Source organism: Lithobates pipiens, unplaced genomic scaffold (genome assembly GCF_037356315.1).
Source record: "Lithobates pipiens isolate NorthernLeopardFrog02 unplaced genomic scaffold, aLitPip1_a1.2 Scaffold_13, whole genome shotgun sequence".
Lineage (NCBI taxonomy): Eukaryota > Metazoa > Chordata > Amphibia > Anura > Ranidae > Lithobates > Lithobates pipiens.
This window is the reverse complement of record NW_027507718.1, coordinates 388,213,219-388,234,425: the sequence shown is the minus strand read 5'-3', so window position 1 is coordinate 388,234,425 and position 21,207 is coordinate 388,213,219. Positions and strand designations below refer to the sequence as shown.

The 21,207-nt window shown below is 41.1% G+C and overlaps 1 protein-coding gene across 2 annotated transcripts in view; it reads left to right on the top strand.

The window, feature by feature from the left end:
* Positions 1–21,207, top strand: part of PDLIM3 (PDZ and LIM domain 3) — a 72,954-nt gene that overhangs the window by 45,050 nt on the left and 6,697 nt on the right. The window contains exons 3-7 of one of the 2 annotated variants that reach the window (XM_077477319.1): positions 1,980–2,052; positions 13,047–13,114; positions 15,625–15,885; positions 19,666–19,796; positions 19,966–20,074. In XM_077477319.1, coding sequence (XP_077333445.1) covers positions 1,980–2,052; positions 13,047–13,114; positions 15,625–15,885; positions 19,666–19,796; positions 19,966–20,074 — 642 coding nt within the window. Of the gene's footprint in view, positions 1–1,979; positions 2,053–6,417; positions 6,606–13,046; positions 13,115–15,624; positions 15,886–19,665; positions 19,797–19,965; positions 20,075–21,207 lie in introns of both variants that reach the window. The other variant, XM_077477320.1, reaches the window with a different exon arrangement.

The window sequence follows — 21,207 nt, the reverse complement described above, 5'->3', positions numbered from 1 at the left end:
ATAGAAGGTTAATAGATTGGTTTGGCAAGAACAGTTCTTCATGAATCCATGCTGATTACTGCTAATGATACAGTTTTCATTACTAAAATATTGTATATAGTCCCTTATCATCCCCTTCAAGAGCTTGCATACTATTGATGTTAAAAAAAGTGTTAAAAAAGCTGCAAGAAACCCCCCCCCAAAAAAAATAAAAAAAATAAAAATGCAACACAGCAATCACCAGCAGTCAAAAGCAAAACTTGTTCACACTCTTTACTCAAGGTTCCCATGGTTCAGCTTCTAACCAGCAAGATTCAGATGTGCTCTACAGAAAGTTATGTAGGCCTAAGGCCGGGTTCACACTATACTACATGACAGTAGTACAAATTGCATCCTACTTTGCTCTGGGACATCAGTCCTACATTGGTCCTACATCCATCCGACTTTCATGAACAGGATACTACTTTGATCCGACTTTTCAGATAGTACAACTTGTCCTTTGACCAATTAAAACTAACACACAATGGGAGGGGCTACAGCAGGGGGCAGGAAATAACACAATGTCGGATGCCTAGCACAAGGATCCAAATTTGATCCTACTTTAACCTCCCTGGCGTTATGATTATTTCTGATTTTAGGTGCTGAAAGCGGTACCATTATTTTGCATGGAAATTTGCCGTTTTATATTGTAGGCCTGCAATTCTTAGGAATAACTCATCCCGGGTATGATAGTAGTTTGAAACACAAAATCATAAATTATAATATAATAAATAACTATAAATAATTATAACAAATAATAATATAATAATAATAAAAATTATTCAATAATGCAATTAAATCAAAAACACTGAAATTTGCTTAGTTGCAGAATTGTCGCTGCCATTAGATTTAGAGTTTGATGACGAATTTCCCCAGAAATCGCTATTGCTCAGTTCTGCAAGTGATTCTAATTTATTATCGCTGTTGATACCACTTTTGGCATAAAGGGACACTTTTTGGTTGCTATGGACAATCTCCAAATTCCAGGCAGAAAAAAAATGTATTTATAATATAAAACTACATGCAGGGCACTGGACCACTAGGGACAAAGGGTGCGTGTCATTTTTTTATACAGTACTGTAATCTGTATGTGTATTGTGTGTTTTAAATTTTTTGAATTTGGCGCCAATCTCCACTCCCGTGCGTCGTTATGTCGCAGGGAACGGAGCTCAGCGACGCTCGGGCACTGTGTGAATCGAGTGGAGGAGGATCCAGGGGACAAGGTAAGTAACTCTCCCTGTATCCTGAAATGTGATCCCGAGTCTGGCTCGGGGTTACCGCTTATGGTACTAAAATTCCACCCCGAGCCAGACTCGGGAATACCGCCAGGGGGGTTAATGATAGTCAATGGGCTGAAGTAGGATCAAAGTCAGACCAAAGTAGTACAGCATTTCCAAAGTCGGACCGACTTGTGTCAGACCAGTTAAGATGGCTCCTATAGGGAAACATTGATTTTCACACGTCATGTGTCATGAGCTCCCAATGTTGGAGCATGTGTCTTACCAGTGTGAACCTGGACTCAATCACCTGTGACCAATTAACTACTCCCCTTAATTAGTAGGCTGAAGGAAGGGAAAAAAAAGGCTGTTTAAAAAGTGACAGATGGTGTTAAAAAAGCTGCAAGAAACCCCCCCCCCCCCCCCAAAAAAAACAAAGAACAAAACTTGTTCACACTCTCCACTCAATGTTCCCACACTTCAGCTTCTAACCATGCAAGAAAAATAAAAAACAAAAAAACATTTTGGCTTGCACATAATTGAACAATAAAAATCTGCAGAGCTCCCACTCGGATCTAGAGCAACTGCACTTGCAGTGTACAATATATTTGCATCTATTAAATCAACTTCCATATATAAGTGATTTATTTTCATATCTCTACAATGCAATGTTGTAATAAACATGGACATTTTAAAATAAAAATAAACATATATTGATTGTTTTTTCTTTTTTTTTGCTTCTAGAGCGGAAACTAGAATGTGGTCCCCACAAATGTGTGAAGATCCTTATAAAATTAACCTTGAAGCTGAACCACAGGTAAAACTATCAACTGATGTATTTGTTTTGCAATCCATTTTTAATTGTGTATCTTAAAAAGGCCACCTTTTTCTAATAAAATAGTCCAGTGCTTTTAATGGACAGACTATGCCAAGAAATACTTTTTTGTATTATTATTCTTCTTTTTAATTCTGAAAAACATTTTAGATTATAATACTTTCAGAATTAAGTGATTTCACTAAAGATTTTACTAAAAGATAAAATATTAAACCTATCCTTGTCACCAGTCCGGCTCTGAGAAATAAAAAAGTTTTTTTTTAATCCCCATAAAATTGATTGAATATTGGAATGAAACACAATGTGGTAATAACAGCTACCCCTTCTTTTAGTAATCTGTAGTTTTGACCTTCTGCTTTCATCTTGGCCTAAATTGGCATTGGGGACGATTTACTAAAATTGGAGAGTTAAAAAATTGATGCAGCTCTGCAAAGAAACCAATCAGCTTCCAGGTTTCTTTGCCAAAGCTTAATTAAACAAGCTGAAGTTATAAGCGGATTGGCTACCACCAAATACTGAAACACCATTTTTGCACAATCACATTCTAACCGATGCAGCGCTACTAAGCTCTGAATTTACTCAAAACAGCAATGCTTCTAATGGCAGAAATGGGCATTAAATCCAGGCATTGTAAAATGTTGTTGTTGTTTTTTTTTTTTTTTTTTTTAAGCATGGAAATGCAAACATGCATGCTTACATCCTTGCAGTATAACACGGGTTAAGGGAGAAGAGTGCAAAAGATTTTATGTACTACTTAAAGCATATCTAAACTAAAAAAAAAATTGTATATATTGTATCAGTCCTTACGTTTGTTGGCTACATTCGTTTTCTTTTTTTCGGTTTTTCTCTCCCAAAACACTACCTCCGCTTCTCATTACTTTTTACAGTGCATTGTCACCTATCCAGTTTAATTAGGGTCAATTATTCACTGACATACAGTGGAAGAAATAATCATTTGATCCCCTGCAGCAGGGCTCAAGTCCTGGGTACGGAGTTCCTGTACTTTTTTCACAACAGGAACTCAGTTCCTGTTAGCAGCCGTGTCCTGCAAGACTTTGAAGTATGCGATCTGTGTGGCAGGTGCTACACCAGCAGCTGCCGACACAGCTCGCAATACTAAGTGCCGCACACCTGACCATTCAGGCATTGCCAGTAGGGGGCCCATGACAGCTACCTCTTTTATCTACCTGTCAATCACAGCTAGCTGACGGGTAGATCAGGTTCCTGCTGCTAAGAGATTGTATTTAGTCAGACCTCTCGTGAGGCGCTCCTCTCCGCCGGCCCCTCCTGATTTTCTGTCTCCTCACCTTCCCCCCCAGTCTCCTGCATACTTGCTCTGTTTCCCGCTGAATCCCCCCCCCCCCCTCTATCTTCAGTGCCATATGATGCGAGAACCCAGAGGAGGAGCACAGCTATTCAGGACATGCAGGGTGAGAGGTGAGCTGAGGGAGGAACATCAGTTTGGGGTGGTAAGCTGAGCACAATACCTGGCAAAGTTTAATGCTAGGAGGGAAGTTTATGTGGAAATATGTGAAGGGTTGGAATAGCAGCAAGTGTGTGTTGAAGCCCTGCAGAGTTTGCAGCCCCCCAAGCTAACATACATCTCCTAAGCAGGAACACATCATTATCTCCCCAAGCATTCTGTCCAGATAATGTGCAGTTGTTCGAGTGGATCTTGGGTGGGAGTACCCACACTTTTTTCCCCAGGACTTGACCCCTGCCCTGAAGATTTTGTAAGTTTGCCCACTTACAAAGAAATGAAGGTCTATAATTGTTATAAGTGTATTTTAAATGATAAAGACAGAATATCAACCAAAATTCCAGAAAAAAACACACAATACAAATGTTATTAATTGAGTTGCAGTTCAGTGAGTAAAATAAGTATTTGTTCCTCTACCAACCAACAATTCTGGCTCCCACAGACTGGCTACAGTATGTGCTCATGTGGTACACAGTCTAGTCCTGTCAATTTAAGAAGGTGCTCCTAATGACAACTCGTTTTGTGTATAAAAGACACCTATACACAGAATCTCTTTGTTCTATTCAAACCTCACCATGTACAAGGCTGGAATGGGTTACAAGACCATCAGCAAGAAGCTGGGTGAGAAGGAGACAACTGTTGGAGCGATTATTCGCAAATGGAAAAATACAAAATAACCATCAACCACCTGTCTGGAGCTCCATGCAAGATTTTGCCTCATGGGGTAAGGATGAACATGAGAAAAGTGAGGGATCAGCCCAGAGATACACAGGAGGAGCTTGTGAATGATCTCAAGGCAGTTGGGACCACAGTCACCAAACAAACCATTGGTAACACAATACGCAGCCATGGATTGAAATGCTGCAGCGGCTGCTAGGTCCCCCTCAAGAAGGCACATGTACAGGCCCGTCTGAAGTTTGCCAATGAACATCTAAATGATTCAGAGAAGGATTGGGAGAAAGTCCTGTGGTCAGTTGAGACCAAAATGTAGCTCTTTGGCATTAACTCGACTCAGCCAGAACACTGACGATGGGTCGTTGATGGGTTTTCCAGCATGACAATGACCCAAAACATACTGTCAAGACAACAAACAGTGGCTCTAGAATAAGCACATTAAGGTCATGGAGTAGCCCAGCCAGTCTCCAGACCTTAGCCCTATAGAAAATGTATGAAGAAAGCTGAAACTTTGAGTTGCCAAGTGACAGCCAAGAAACCTTAAGGATTTAGAGAAGATCTGTAAAGAAGAGTGGGCCAAAATCCCTCCTGATACGTGTGCAAGCCTGGCAACCAACTACAAGAAATGGCTTACCTCTGTGCTTGCCAACAAGGGTTTCTCCGCCAAGTACTAAGTCATGTTTAGCTTGGGGATTAAATAATTATTTTACTCACTGAACTGCAACTCAATTTACCGTATAACATTTGTATCATGTGGTTTTTTTCTGCATTTCTTTGTAAGTGGGCAAACTTACAAAATCTACAGGGGATCAAATAATAAATTTCACCACTGTATGCACCTTTTCATTTATGTATATCTACTGAATTGAAGTTACCGTATTTATTGGTATATAACACGCATAGGCGTATAACATGCACCTTCATTTTAGGAGGGAGGTTTCAGGAAAAAAACTTACATTTTAAATAAAGAACTTTAAAGCAAATTAAGGGTCAGTGCCCATCAATGCCATCTGCAGCATCACAATTGCCCATCAATGCAGCTTGATCAATGTCCATCTGCAGCCTCGCAATTGCCCATCAAACCAGCTTGATCAATGCCCATCTGCAGGCTCACAATTGCCCATCAATGCAGCCTGATCAATTCCCATCTACAGCCTCACAATCGTCCATCAATGCAGCTTGATCATGCCCATCTGCAGCCTCACAATTGCCCATCAATGCAGCTTAATCAATGCCCATCTACAGCCTCACAATTGCCCATCATTGCAGCTTGATCAATGCCCATCGGCAGCCTCACCATTGTCATGAATGCAGCCTGATCAATGCCCATATGCAGCCTCACCATTGCCATGAATGCAGCCTGATCAGTGCCCATCTGCAGCCTCACCTCAGATTACTGCTGCCTCGAAGGGGACAGGGAGGGGGGCAGGACGAGCGCCGCCAGATTACAAACAGCAAGAATCTCCTGTTTACTTAGTGGCCTCTTTAATACAAAGTCCCGCCTTCTAGACTGGCTTCTATGATAGACAGAACACTGGTCCAATGCCAGCCCAGGAGACGGGACTTCCTATTACAGAGGCAGTTGAGTAAACAGGAGATTCTCGCTGTATGTAATCTGATGGCTCTCATTCTGCCCCCCTCCCTGTTCCCTCCTAGGCAGCCCAAACTGCAGTATCGGCATATAACACGCACACACTATTCGGACCTGATTTTCAGGGTGAAAAAGTGTGTTATACGCCAATAAATACAGTATTTATTTATATTGTGATACAGTAAGCTTTTGCATAGTGAGTTTTGCACAGCATTTACATACTTCTTAACTGTTTATTTTATGGATAATGTGTGGTTAGCACAGCACAATTTCTATATATTGGGTATCAAAGTACTGTGCAGGCAGTTTTCCATTAAGTTATCTTTATTTTTAGCCTAAGTGCAGATTTTTGCATTCTTTATTTTAAATACAGCCACTAAATCGAAGGACTTGAAAACCCATGCCTTATAAAAATATATATATATATATATATATATATATATATATTTTTTTTTTTGTGGTTTAGATATTCTTTAAAACCGTAAGGTTACATCTGGTATTTGTAAGCAGACACTGTACAGTGTGAACAATGTGTGTAGCTTGCTTGTGTGTTTAATCTGCATGAACTGCAGTGTGGTGTGTTTTATCCAAATCTATACAGGAGTTCAAACCTATTGGCACTGCTCATAACCGAAGAGCACAACCATTTGTAGCAGGAGCAAACATTGGTGACAAAAAGCAGGTAGTGAGTTCTTCCTATAATACCCCAATTGGGCTATATTCATCTGGCAACATCAAAGATGCTTTTCATGGACAGATGAGGGGTCTTATTCCTAATGCAGATGAAATGTAAGTATTTTACATGCATGTCAGCAAGCACCTTTTCTGCATGGAAATTTGACGGTATAATTTTATAGATAACTCATATCACCAAAAAATATACTGTGTTGTGTCAAACAAATGCTGTTATTGTGTAGTATACAAAAAGTTGAGATAGAACAGTGATACTGAAAAAATACTGCATCACACATTTTTTATTTTCTTTGTAAAAACTGAAAAAAAAATCACATGGCAGAAGAGTATACCTACAGTATGTGATTAATGAAATCTATATGGATTTGTATAGGCTATGGGGTACCTCATCGTTTATAGAATTTTAAAAGAGTGGACAGAATTAACGGACTTTACTGGTACCAGTAAAGGACAATCAAAACAAAATTATACTAAAGATCTTTATTACAAAATTTACATTTTAAATAAAATCAAAATTATATGGCTCTAATCAATTTGATTGATCAAAGTTAATGCAATGATTATTGATTAATGCATTCTAATAATAAAAATGACTCCTGACAAAACTTTTTTTTTTTTTTTTTATAGTTTTTGGAAAGAGTGCTGAAGTATTAGAATAGCTGTCTGATTTGTGTTGCTTTCTGTTGGGAAGACATCCTTTCATTCCTCTGTCAGTGTCCAATGTTATGGGGATAGTTAGTGAGGGTCATTTCCCTGAGATTGTAGGCCACATGCCGCGTACACACGGGCGGACTGTATGGCGTACTTAGTCCGTCGAAACACATTTCAGCGGACAGTCCGCTCGTGTGTGGGCTTCAGCGGACTTTTTCAGCGTGCAGTCTGGCGTACTAAGTATTTCAGATTTTTCGAAATTCTGTCCGTCGTACATTGGTTTCAGCGGACAATCCGCTCGTCAGTAGGCTAGTTCGACGGACTAAGAATGGCGCATGCCCAGAAAGGATTTACACGGCGGAAGGGTGCTTTGCTGTGTATTCGACTTCCTATTTCTAGTCCTGTCGTAGGTGCTGTACACGTCATCGCGCAAGCTTTCGACGGACTGTTTGTGCATCCGTGTGTGGTCAAGTCCGTTCAGTCGAAAGTATGACGGACTGTCCGTCGGATTGTATGATGGACTAAGTACGCCATACAGTCCGCCCGTGTGTACGCGGCAACACTCTCCTGAACAAAACCATTCCCCAGATACGATCAAAGAAATAATTATACAAAGAATCAAGTTTGTCAAAATTTGGCCGTGGCACATTTATTGGTTTTAATATAAAAATAAATTTTTTCCCTTTATATTGACAAAAATAAATTTCATCATCACTTAACCACTTCCCGACCAGCGCACGACGATGTACGTCGACAGAATGGCACGGGCAGGCATATTGGCGTACATGTACGTCCAATATTCGTTGCCGCCGGTCGGGACCCCCGTGAGTCCGGTCGCGGGACCCGCGGACTCGATCGCCGCGGGCATTCCCTGCGATCGTCTCACGGAGCGGCCGAATGGAGGAAATGCTGTATAAACAACATTTTTCCATTCTGCCTAGCAACTAGTGACGCTGATCTCTGCTCCATGTGATTGGAGCAGAGATCAGTGTACACTAAATGAAAGCCCAACCCCCCCACAGTTAGTAACACACCCCTAGGAACACTTAACCCCTACACTGCCACCCACTGGTTAACCCTTTCACTGCCAGTGTCATTTACACAGGAATCACTGCATTTATATAGCAGTGATTACTGTATAAATGACAATGGTCCCAAAAATGTGTCAAAAATGTCCGATGGGTCCCCCACAATGTCGCAGTCACAATAAAAATCGCAGATCGCCGCCATTACTAGTAAAAAAAAAAATAATAAAAAATTATTAATAAAAATGCTATAAAACTATCCCTATTTTGTAAACGCTATAACTTTTGCGCAAACCAATCAATAATCGCTTATTGCGATTTTTTTTTACCAAAAATATGTAGAAGAATACGTATCGGCCTAAACTGAGGGAAAAAATGTTTTTTTATATATTTTTGGGGGATATTTATTATTACAAAAAGTAAAAAATAATGCGTTTTTTTCAAAATTATCGCTTTATTTTTGTTTATAGCGCAAAAAATAAAAACCGCAGGGGTGATCAAATACCACCAAAAGAAAGCTCTATTTGTGGGAAAAAAAGGACGTTAATTTTGTTTGGGAGCCACGTCGCACGACCGCGCAATTGTCAGTTAAAGCGACGCAGTGCCGAATCGCAAAAAGTGGTCTGGTCTTTGACCAGCAAATTGGTCCGGTCTGAAAGTGGTTAATGAACACAAAATTATTAACCTGTCCAGTTGTCAGCAAGTCACCAACATTCTAACATATACAAATCACACCACAAGCTGGACTTGCCTGAACAACCGCAGCCATTTCAATCCTGCACTGCAGGCCAAGACTGAATATGTCGAAATCTACATCTGAGAGGTGCACCCCATCTTGCCTGTAAAGCCCCAGGATTCCACCCTCCAGATCTACGCGTCTATATGATAACCAATAATGGGCATTTATTTTTCCATAGCCCTATTAATTCACTTCCTCATCTTTTCCATAACCCTCTTCTGAGGGGAGGACAGCCAAGAAAGACGTGAAATGATTTGGATATGAGTGTCCCCGAATCCATAAAGTGGGATGCCAGTATGAAAAATTAAACAAAAAGATTAGGTTTCACATACAATTAAAAAAAAAAAAAGATTTCCACCTCCTCCTTTCGTTAAATGGCCGATTCCTCCAAACCTCTCCAGGCCACCTCTGAAGCTGCGCCTATTCTAAAGGAATGGGAGGAGAAATTTAAATAGCTTAGACCCATGTGTCTGAGGCAATTATGAAAAATAAATTCAAACTGGTACTTCATCAGAGGTGCTACATATAAAAAGTAAATGCCTTACCACCGTAGGCCTGACTCCCAGAAACTGTCGAACCACCATTACCAGGCACACTGATTTATTTTCGTGAGTCCTCAAAGTAACCCCCGAACCTCTACTACAGGGATCCGTTTTAGAATCCTAGAACAGAATGTGAACAGCTGATTGCTCCACAGCCATATGATCATATAGGATACCGGAGTCACCATTTTTTGATCCCGGCACAAGCTAGATAAGAAATACCTCAAAAAATGGCAGGATAAAAGTGGACCTCAAAAAGAAAAGCTTCATTTGCAGAGGAGCAAACTGCAAAAAATAGCTGCACTAAGACCACAAAGAATTTCCAGAGAAATAGGTCCCCTGCTGTCTCATACAAAGGTCACCCTTTTGTATCCTTTAATGGCCTGATTAACCAAAAAAGAAGACATACAATTAGGGAGCCCCTTTAAACAAAAGAAAACGGAGATGCCTGTCAGCTCCTTCACTACTTGACTGCTTGAAAACTTTGCTGCATGAGGGATGTTATGAAAGCCAAAATACCCCCTTCTGACGGCCTGTTTATACTAAAAAACCCTCATTGCTCGCAAATGCCATCCTGCTACTCCAAGCGGCCCAATAACTCACCCAAGTCTTAGGATCGACCGAGCAATTTTGCAAGCTTTTCCTCAAACAACTCCATTTGACATGTGTAATTACAAGGTAGACAGACACATCTTTTCCTCCACCAACAGAACCCCAAAAAAATCTGGTAAATTCCACAAAATGTCTGCAACAAATCTGCACAAAGAGTAGAGCCAGATGATCCCACAAATAAAAATTCATACCAATAATATAACACACTATCCACCCCAGACTGAAAGCAAATCCCCCAATGAAAGAAAGTGGAGAAGGCTTTGAAGTATGAACATGACAAGGAACATCCCATTGGCAGACACTTGTCCAAGAAATAGCAGCCCTCAACTGAAAACCCAGGGAGTTGAAGGCTGATGGGGAGAATGGCCAGAGGCAAAAAGCTGATTTTATATCAGCTTTAGCCCTTTAGAGCGCCCTTCCCAAATGACCTAATTTTGACAATTGCATCCTAAAACAACACATAAGATACTAAGCAAGAGGACACAGAAATGTCATCATTTAACAAACTCCCTTTAGGAAAAACAGGTAATGAATAAGAGGGAAGGCCTTGGGTTCCCACTTAGGCCCCTCCCCCATGGGGAAACACAAAAGTTCCTAAAAGGCGGGTACCTAAAAAAAAACTCAATGTGCCCTTCAACTATCTTTTACCACACCTTGTCCCCAACCACCTGGAGAAAAGGCTCAATCGACTTCAAATTACTCACTAAACATACCTCCTTCTCCTAAGGGGGGGGATAGGAAAACCTGTGAAAAAAAAACCTTCAATGAGAAAAAACGCCTTCTCACTGTTTGGGTACTTGTCCAAACATGGGCACAGTTTCTCCAGTCTCTTGGAGTACAGGCTTTTAGAAAAAATAAATAAATGTCCCTCTGCTCTTGATTGGGCCCTGCGTTCACATGCTTCTTAAAACACTTGAGCACTGGGTCCGCTGCTGCACAAAAGGCACTTTCCTGCCTATATCTACAGGATGCATTCCAGCAGCATTGACTTTCATAGAAAGAAAAAACAGCCTCTTCTATAGGCTGTTATAACAGGGTAAACCGTACTCTGATTCACTGTGACTTGTTTCAGGGACAAAATCTAATTAAGCCACCCACCAGAAGAGATGAAAAAGGCCTGAAGCCAAATATGAAAGGTCCTGGGTATTTATCTACTCCTGTCCATATCCTTTCTTTCACTGACAAGCTTAAATGATAACCTAAGCGGTACAATTCACAGGATATAACATCTTCCATGTACACTTCAGGAACCCTAGTCATAGCAAGCACACAGCACTTGCAGGTTCAAGGACTGATAAATTGCTCTGTATGTGTGGGGTATGCACAGCCAAGGACATGACATGCTGGGTATCTCCATACCCTACTTCTTGCTGAAATGCCTTCTGTATTCTGGGGGCCCATGGAGAGGACGGCTGCTCCCTTTCTTTCCACTGTGCGGGCTGTCTGGCTTTGCCCCGCCTTCCTCCTCTATTCCCTGACGACGGGGAAAAGGACTGTCTCTTCTTGCTGGTGCAACAGCCCCAACCTGCCTTGCCGCCGCCATTTTCCACCCCTCCACTCTGCAGCTCGCATTCCTCTTCGACTTCCCCTGTGACTGGGCTGTAATGCTTCGGCGGGATGCAGCAACGAGGCCTCTCATGCATGGCCGTCTCCTCCTCATGCTGGCTTGAACTCCTCTGCTGTGCCCATGGGCAACCCATGCTTCCTCCATTATTCTGCTCCTGCTGATCTCCTCCATTCTCCTCAGCTAGCGCTAAACAGTGTCAAAGCCATATTTATCCCCTGTCACTGCTGGCCTTTTCCAACAACTGCCTGACCGGGGACACCCTGCACTGAACGTAAGCTCTTCTGCTGCTGCTCAGGGGAAAAGGACTAAGCCCACCACACACAGCTCTTATATAGACAATCCCAACTTCCAGAAAATTCCTCACATTCCCATTGGATCTTCTTGGAAATGCCATTAACATATTTAAAGGGACAGTAACTTTTCCTGCTAAACCATGGTGAACAACAATTAAATATTTTAAAGATACGAGGTGAGGTAGCTACAATCTTTTCAATATACTGTAGGTACATAGACACCAATACAATCCTGACAGAGATCTTAATATATTCCCACTTTATTAAAAAACTGTCATTTTTTTCACTGAATTTATCATGGGAGAAATCCCCTGTTATGGTAACAGCCACTAGGACAAGAAAATATATCTTCAAAGGGCACAGAGATAGCAAAAAGAATCAATCCCAACAGAGTTAAAATGAGGACTAAATGTCATGAATTTGGATGTCCCAGTTTTAATCTGAATTTTGGTGGAATTTTCTGGTGGTTAATTTTCCTAAACACTGGCAGCTTTTGCTCTTCAAAGTACCTGCTTCTTTTCTTGCCTAGACACCCTTACCTTGACTGGCAGTGCCAGCAATACTCAGCCTCCTTAGTGTCCCTGTTACCAAGGTTACTAGGAGCTACTGCTGTTTAATGCCATCTGTTTCACACTCTATCCAAAACATAAAAAGATCTTTCAACTTTAGCATTCTTTAAGGCTCCATTCACACTTGTGCGAATTGTCATATGACTTTGAACATCAAAGTCGCATGACAAGTCGTAACCCATTCTTTTTAATGGCACATGTTCAAATCGGTGCAACTTAAAGGTGAAGGGACTTTAAAAAGGTGCCTGCACTACTTTGGTGCGACTTTTGATGTGACTTTGGTCCAGGGAATGTAAAGTCGGATCAAAAGTCGCCTCCAAAGTTGCACTGGAAATCATGCGACTTTGGGAGATGCGCTAATGTGAATGGAAGAGAAATGAAGAGAAAACATACTGTAAGCATACTTTACACAAGCACAGACCCATACATTGACATTTTTGTTACAGATTATTTTTAATCATTGTACTGTTTGCCGTGGCAGTTAACGTTTTTTTTCCCCCTACTTAGCTGAATTATAACAAACATTTTTTGTCCTACAGGATATGGCCTACTTTGAACACAAGCATAATATCAGGCCTAAGCCTTTTATACTCCCAGGCAGAAGCAGGTTAAAATGATTTCAGTTCTGTGTGTTGTGTGCATGTTAACAGCAATCAAAATAAAATGTGTACATAAAAAGTTACCAATATCAGAAAGTTACACACACAAGCCATCTGATAGTGGGGAGGAGTATTTGTTAACTAAACAATCTCCTTATTCTCCAAAAAGTAATCCACACACATTGAAATTGTTTCTCATTGTGTTTTTTTTTTTACTCCTTGTAATGTCTCCAAGTGCTTCCAAACTTTTCCTTCCCACCTTCCCTAGTTGTGGTCATATGTACTGCTCTATGCAACGCCAGTCCCATAGGCCACAGTCCCTAGTCTATCTCAAGAGTTTAGCCAAAATTGGCCACCTTCTAACAGGAAGTGGAATCACTACAGCAAAAATAGGATTTTGAGATTTGGAGGAGGTTGGGAGCAATTTTTTTATTTTCATTTTTTTAGTTAAGAACATATAATTAAAGGATAATTTCACTGTTGAGAACATGTTACATGTTCCACCCGTTTTTAGGGTGGAACATGTAACATGTTTCCAATGCTGCAGCCCCTCCCTGTAACAGCAGTATGGGGAGAAGTTCCCTGTACTAGCTGTCACTTTTTTACATCAGCGTAGCCATGTGGGGCTCTGTGTATGAAGGGACTACAAACCTCGACATCCTGTTGGCTTGTAATTCTCAATGAACTACCACAGCGCTGTGGAGCAAGGTACTGATATCTCTGGTAAATGTGTTTTTTGGAAGCTGACCTATAGTTTGTTCATCCAAAGTGAACTCTTAAAATCACAGACGCAGTGATTCCCACACTGGCCACAATTTGTCACAATACCTAAAGAAATATTGCTATACAACATCTAAGATCTAAGCTACCTCATACTTTTAAATGTGTTGGGTTATATTATACCTTTTAAACTATATTAGAACATTACAATATAATATACCTTTAAACTTATTAGAAGGTTCTGACACTTTTTCTTTTAACCACTTGCTGACTGCCCTATAGCAGTTTTACTGCTATAGGGCTGCAGCTCTGTGCCGGATCAAACGGGCCACTTCTGCTGTGATTATTCACAGAAAAAGCGGATCTGTGGGTGCCAGGCACTTGATGTCCGCTGGCACCCGCCGATCGTCAGGTAGAGACTCGGAACGGAAAGCTGCCTATGTAAACAAGGTAGAATTCCGTTTTGACAAGGGGGCAAAGGGTGGATTTTGTTTTCCTCCAAAGCAGAGACTAAAATCCACTCTTCTAGTAGAAGCAGCTCATGTAGTAAACACAAACACTGGTTAGGCACAGAGTTGACCCTTTGATCGCCCTGGATGTTTAACTCCTTCCCAGCCAGTGTCATTAGTACAATGATAGTGCATATTTTTAGCACTGATCACTGTATTAGTGCCATTGGTTCCCGCAAAGTGTCAAAAGTGTGAGTGTCCGATTGTCCGCCACAATATCGCAGTCCTGCTATAAGTCACTGATATCCCATAGTTTGTAGACATTGTAACGTTCGCCTAAACCAATATATGCTTATTGGGATAATTTTTTTTTTACCAAAAACATGTAGCAGAATACATATTAGCCTAAATTTATGAAGCAATTATATTTAATTTTTTCTTATTGGATGTGTTTTATAGTAAAGTAAAACCTTTTTTATTTATTTATTTATTTTTTTCAAAGTTGTCGATCTTTCCACCGAAGAAGATTTGTGGTGGAAAAAATGACATACATTTTATTTGGGTACAGTGTTGCATAACCACGCAATTGTTAGTTAAAATAACGCAATGCCATATCGCAAAAAGTGGCCTGGTTATGAAGTCTGGTAAGGCCCCTTTCACACGGGACGGATCCATAATGATCCGCCCCGTGATGATCTGCTTTCTCAGCGCGGATCGCTCCGTTTGTCCCCGCTAAGCCGGCGGATAACAGGGTGCCGGGACCGCCCTGTCAGCTCTCCGTTCTCCTCTATGGGGGATCGGATTAACACGGACCGTCTGTCCGTGTTCATCCAATCCGCTCTGCAGATGGATAGAAAAATAGGATTTTCCTCCGTCTGCAGAATCGGACAATAGCGGAGGCGGACGATATCGGGTGTCTGCGGATGTTCATCCGCAGACACCCGCTATCCCATAGGAATGCATGTATGTCCGTATTTCATCCGCAAACGGATGGATGAAATAAGGACATACTGTCCGCATGTGTGAAAGGGGCCTAAATCTTCCGGAGGTTAATTGGTTGATAACAGAACCAGAATAAGAATGAGAGTGAAGTAACCCAATTTTTATAAATCAGGTTTATTAGATTTAGCTTTTAGTATAAAAATACTGCCCCCAACCCACACCCTGCTTGCATGGCATTTGATCTCTTCATCTAATCTGTGCATGATCTACTAAGTACATTATCTATTATTTTCCTCTAACTGCATGCATTCACTCTGAGCATTTTGTAGACCAATCCTCTGATACTCTTGCATCTCTTTTCTATTTCACTATTCCCACCCTTCTCTTTCACTGGTGTTGTGTCACAGTGGATGCAGCACCCCTTCAGGCTTTGATCCTGGCAGCGGACGCAGCACTCCTTCCACAGCAAGCACTGTTGGCGCTATAGATCCTGGTGAGCTCAAAGCTGCCTCTAGAATTGCACCTAACATTCCCTTGGAAATGGAGCTCCCTGGTGTCAAGATTGTTCATGCCCAGTTTAATACACCAATGCAACTCTATTCTGATGACAATATTATTGAGAGCCTACAAGGGCAGGTGTCCACCATCCTAGGGGATAAACCAATAAGGTACATAATATGTTTAGCTTCAAATGTATGAATTCATATTTCTTTCTTTAAAAAAAAAAAAAACAACTGCATGCTACAAATAAGAAATAATAAAATTTTAATTATTCAATGAAATTAATAAATTCAATTCAATTATAAACTGGAAGTGAAAAACAGTACCCCCACAAAAATGCAATATTATACATTCGGTGAACACAAAACTTTCAACCTAAGAGCCATTTTTGTATGAATGCAGAATATGACAGTAACTAGATGTTCATTTCTACTTACCTGATCAGGATACTTTAAAAAGGAACTCCAGCTATGGCAATTGCTTCAGCTTGGATCAAGGTAAGTATGTATGTGCCATACTTGTGGAACCCTTGTGAGAGCTGAAGGTACAGCTACTACAGTGCTCTCCACTAGCTTCTGGGTCCTGTGTTGAGCAGTTGCCCTGCTGCATTGTGAACACAGGAGGTCCCTCACTTGGCACCAGCGCCTATTAGAAAACAGTGTATTTCCTAAAGTTCGTAATGAGGATAAAGTCAGCTGCTGGAAGCCCACAAGCAATACTGACTCCACAGCTTCCACAATTCAGGTGCTTTTTAACCCTTTTACTGCTAGGTCCGTGCATGGTATGGACCTAACAACAGGGAGTCTTACATGCTGTGGGTGCATGTATATCTGACAAGCAGCTGTCAGATGGAAGCAGCCACTCGATTGCTTTCTATCCCCCCCCCCCCCCCCGGTAAAGGCCCCACCCCCGCTATGAATCCCAGGCTGTGCGCACCCATCAGTGTGCCTGACCGGCATGGCAGGTGCTCCTGAGTAGAGGGGAGGGACATGAGCAGCCACACATCTGTTCTCCTCTCCTTCTTCCTGACCTGGAAGCCACGTGAAAAACACCACTTTCGACTCTTCTATCTAATGCAGTGCAAAGTTTAAAATTGTAGAAAAAGAAAAGTCCTGGGTGCGAGAGCCACATGAAATGGCCTTGTGTTTGACACATGAGCTCTAAACTGATGACTTGTAGGGGCTTTTAAAGCGTTGCCTATGGAAAATATAGGGTACAGGCATACCCCACTTTTAAGTACACAATGAGGTTTATTTACTAAAGCTAGAAAGTGCAAAATCAGGCTCCCTTCTGCAAAAAAAACAAACAATGAGCTCCCAGGTTATTACCAAAGCTTAATTGAAGAAGCTGGGGTTAGAAGCTTATTTCTTTCTATGCAGAATTCAGCCTGATTCTGCACTTTACAGCTTTAGTAAATAAACCTCATTGTGTACTTAAAAGTGGGATATGCCTGTACTGAAGTTTGTAGCCATTTTACGGGCACATGAAATTTTAAATCTTGGTATCTAATTACTCGACAACACCTCATCTTTTATTTTTTAGTTTAAAAATGTATTGCGTTTGTGTGCCCTAAACTTATCCTCAGTGTAATTTTTACTGAAAGTTTGAATTTTTTTAGACCTTTGTGCTAATATTGTGTAACATAAAAATATGGAGCTACAACCATTTTATTCTCTAGGATGACCACTTTCAGAAAATATATAATATTTTGGGGACATTTATGTAATCTTCAGAGCGAAAATGATTTGTTAAACGTTTGGAAAAGATGCAAAAATGGCACTGGCAGTGAAAGGCTAAAGCCCCGTACACACGGGCCGAATGTCAGGCGAAATCGGCCAGTTCAATAAAAACTGTCCGATGTTCGACCCGTGTGCAAGCCCCCTTTCACACAGGCTTTCCGATTAGGTCTGCCTCAGTTTTTCAGATAGACCTGATTGAATACTCCATTCACCTCTATGAAGCGCTAGATGTCAGCAGTGACATGTCCACTGACATCCGCCGATATCCGATCCGATCCTGTCTGTGAAATACAGATGGACGGTGATCCTATTTTTCATCCGTCTGGCAGTTTGGATTGGATGGGATCAGATGAAAAAGGACAGGCGTTCCGTTTTCATCCAATCTCCCCATAGAGGAGAGCAGGGCTCTGACAGGTCCGTCTCTGCACAGTGAGCGAAGACAGTCCTGTCACCCGCCTGCTCAGCGGGAATCAGAGGATCGATCCCCTGCTGAGCAAAGTGGAGTCCATCGGCGGATCGCCCGTGTGAAAGAGCCCTAAGGCAGCCGGTCTGACAGAAGCCGGCTGTTACATAGTAGGTAAGGTTGAATAAAGACATTAGTACATCCAGTTCAATCTGTGTAGGTGTACGTGTGTCGATAATCATTTCCCATATCCCTGTATATTGTGTTCTTTAAGATGCGCATCCAAGAGTCTTTAATAAATATCAATACTCCCCGCTGACACCAGCACATTCTTACTGCCCTGACATTGAAAAACCCCCTGCGCAGCATAAGGTCAAACTGCTTCTCCTCCAATCTCATTGTTTGGCCGGTTTCTGTCAAACGAGCATGGTGGAAAACTAGTAGCCAACCGGAACCCGATTAGCACTTTCGGCTAATGTCTGAGACTGCTGACCGGAGTGTTCTGGCTTGGGGGGTACCCCTGTCAGAACACAAAAGAACAGCAGGACATATTGCTATAATAACATCGAATTGTTAGTACAGTGTCTCCGACCGGAGCTGTCAATTTTATTTTCGTTCAACCCCGTTTAACAAGAAAAAACAGTGGTGTGTACAAGGCTTTAAAGAACATAGAAAAAAAATGTCAGTATAGGTCATGTTTACAAAGTTACCAGGTGTCTTTGGATATACTAAAGGAGCTGATGTAATTAAAGCACCCAAAAGGTTGCAAAATGGCACTGATATGCACATACAGGTGCCTTTAGGTGTGCAAACATCACTGCAGGTTTCCTGTTGAGTGCTCTGGATCCCCAAAATTCTTCACTCTGCAGGTCAACAGCCTGAACCAGGCCCATAGCTCATCCTGTACTTCATTATTAGCCCACCCCATCATTGATGGTGGAAGGGGACTGTCAATCCATTTAGCTAGAGGGTGGGTTAAAATTTAAATACAAGAAAATCACAGGATCTGGGGATCCATAGAAGCTCAACGGAAAAACGACAGTGATGAGCCGGAGATGCCACTTTACTGAGATCATAACTGCACAATAGGAATTTCAGCTATGACAATGTGTTTAGCTGTAAAAAATGCTAATGTGTTTTAAACAAATAAATAAATCTTAGTTCTATTTCCAGTTGTAATTATACTTGCACATGGTGACTGCCTATTATCTAGTACATACTGTATACTTTGTATTTTGCTAGATAGCGTTTCACAGTGATTGCGATTTAATACGCTTAGCACAAGTCTATGGGGTTGTTTTAATAAAAGCAAATAGGCTGTTCATTTTGCAAAGGGAATTTTCCTTTAGCTTAGTGAATGAGGTGAAGCTCTGCTGACTTCCATTATCCAATAATGTGCAAGCAAAAATAATAAGCTTGTGTTTCTCTTGCATATTGATTGTGGGGAATCTTCACTTTGCAAAGAATTTCCAAAGTGAACAGCATATTTGCAGTCAACCCTTATGAATCATCTCAGAGTGTCTCAAATGAAGACTTTATATGTGGCTTATTCTTTATTTAAATTTATCTTAGCATTTTTTTCAGCAGAGATGCTGACTGCACTTCCTAAATATCAGAAACACAGAGAACTAACAGAGACATGTATGAAATATTATCAAATACAACAGGCATGTAAAAAAATGTGCAAGGGCCAATTCGCACCTGCACAGTAACGCAACGTATTGTAATGCATCATACACACGTTTATATATTTCTAAGCACACTGTGTACACAGTTAGTGATAATTGCATTTTCTTATTGTTCAGTGATCCAGTACCTGCCTCTGTGCCTCAGTCAGATGTTTATCGCTACCTTCATGATGACACAGAACATGAAAGCAGGCCCAAGCAGTCTGGCTCTTTCAGGGTGCTGCAAGACATGGTTGATGATGATGCTGGTTAGTATGTCTATTTTATCCATTAGGGCCACTACTTTAATTGGCCTTGAACATTATAGATGCATGCCTTTTAACAGGAATACAAATACTACACATTGCACACCTAAACAAACTTTTCATTGCCAGAAATAAAAAGCATTGCTGATCACAATATTTACTTTTGTTTTAGACCGTTCTTCAGTAACAAGAAGCGTTCGAGCTCCGGTCACAAAGCCCAACGTAGGAGGTGCAGCTGTGCAGAAAGTCCCACTGTGCGACAGATGTGGAAATGGAATAGTGTAAGTACAGGGAAAGCTCACATTTATTTTTATTCCGCTTGGTTTCTGACATGTATTGATGTCTTTAAGGTGACCCTTGCTTTTTCTCGTTCAAAAGTTTTATTTTAGAAACATTATAAGAAACAGCATATACAAAATATTAGACAAAGTTATTAGAGATACATATTGAAGTACGGATGGAACAAGAAAAGAAAAAAATCTATGAGTCTTACATAGTCACGACATTAGATGACATTATATAGACTTAAATGCGAAAACGGCTTATAACTGAGGGGTATTATTTAAAAAAAAAAAAACTTTCTAAACCAAAGTAGATATAAATATATCTAATTGGAGGTATGTAATTATCAAAATCTTGACCGTAACTTCAAATATATTCTTATAATAGATATTGTATTATAAGGGAAGAATGGTTGTGAAAAAAATAATTGTTTTGAGAGTTCAAGGAAAGAAGAAATGATAAAAGGACATAAAGGCAAATGGGAGGGGAAGGGGGCAAAACTCCGGAGGTGTGATTAGTATATACCGACTAATGTTGTAATCCTAGAGAGAGTCTTAACCTCCCTGGCCGTGATCCCGAGTCTGGCTCGGGTTGGGATTTTAGTATCATAAGCGGTAACCCCGAGCCAGACTCGAGATCGCAACGCTGCATACAGGGAGGACACAGGGAGAAGTTACTTCCCTTGTCTCCTGGATCCAGCGATGTCCTCCACGCTGTGTGAGCGAGCTGTCCTCCGCTCGATTCACACAGTGCCCGAGTGCCGCCGAGCTCCGTTCCCTGCGACGTTACGGCGCACGGGAGCGGAGATCGGTGCCAAATTCAAAAAAGTAAAAACACACAAAACACACACAGTACTGTAATCTTACAGTATTTTACAGATTACAGTACTGTATAAAAAAATGACACATCCCCTTTGTCCCTAGTGGTCTGTCCAGTGCCCTGCATACACTTTTATATTATAAATACTGTTTTTTCTACCTGGAATTTGGAGATTGTCCATAGCAACCAAAAAGTGTCCCTATGTCAAAAGTGATTTTAGACCAACTAGAAAACAGCAATAATAAATTATAATCACTTGCAGAATTGAGCGATAGCGATTTGTGGGGAAATTTGTCATCAAACACTAAATCTA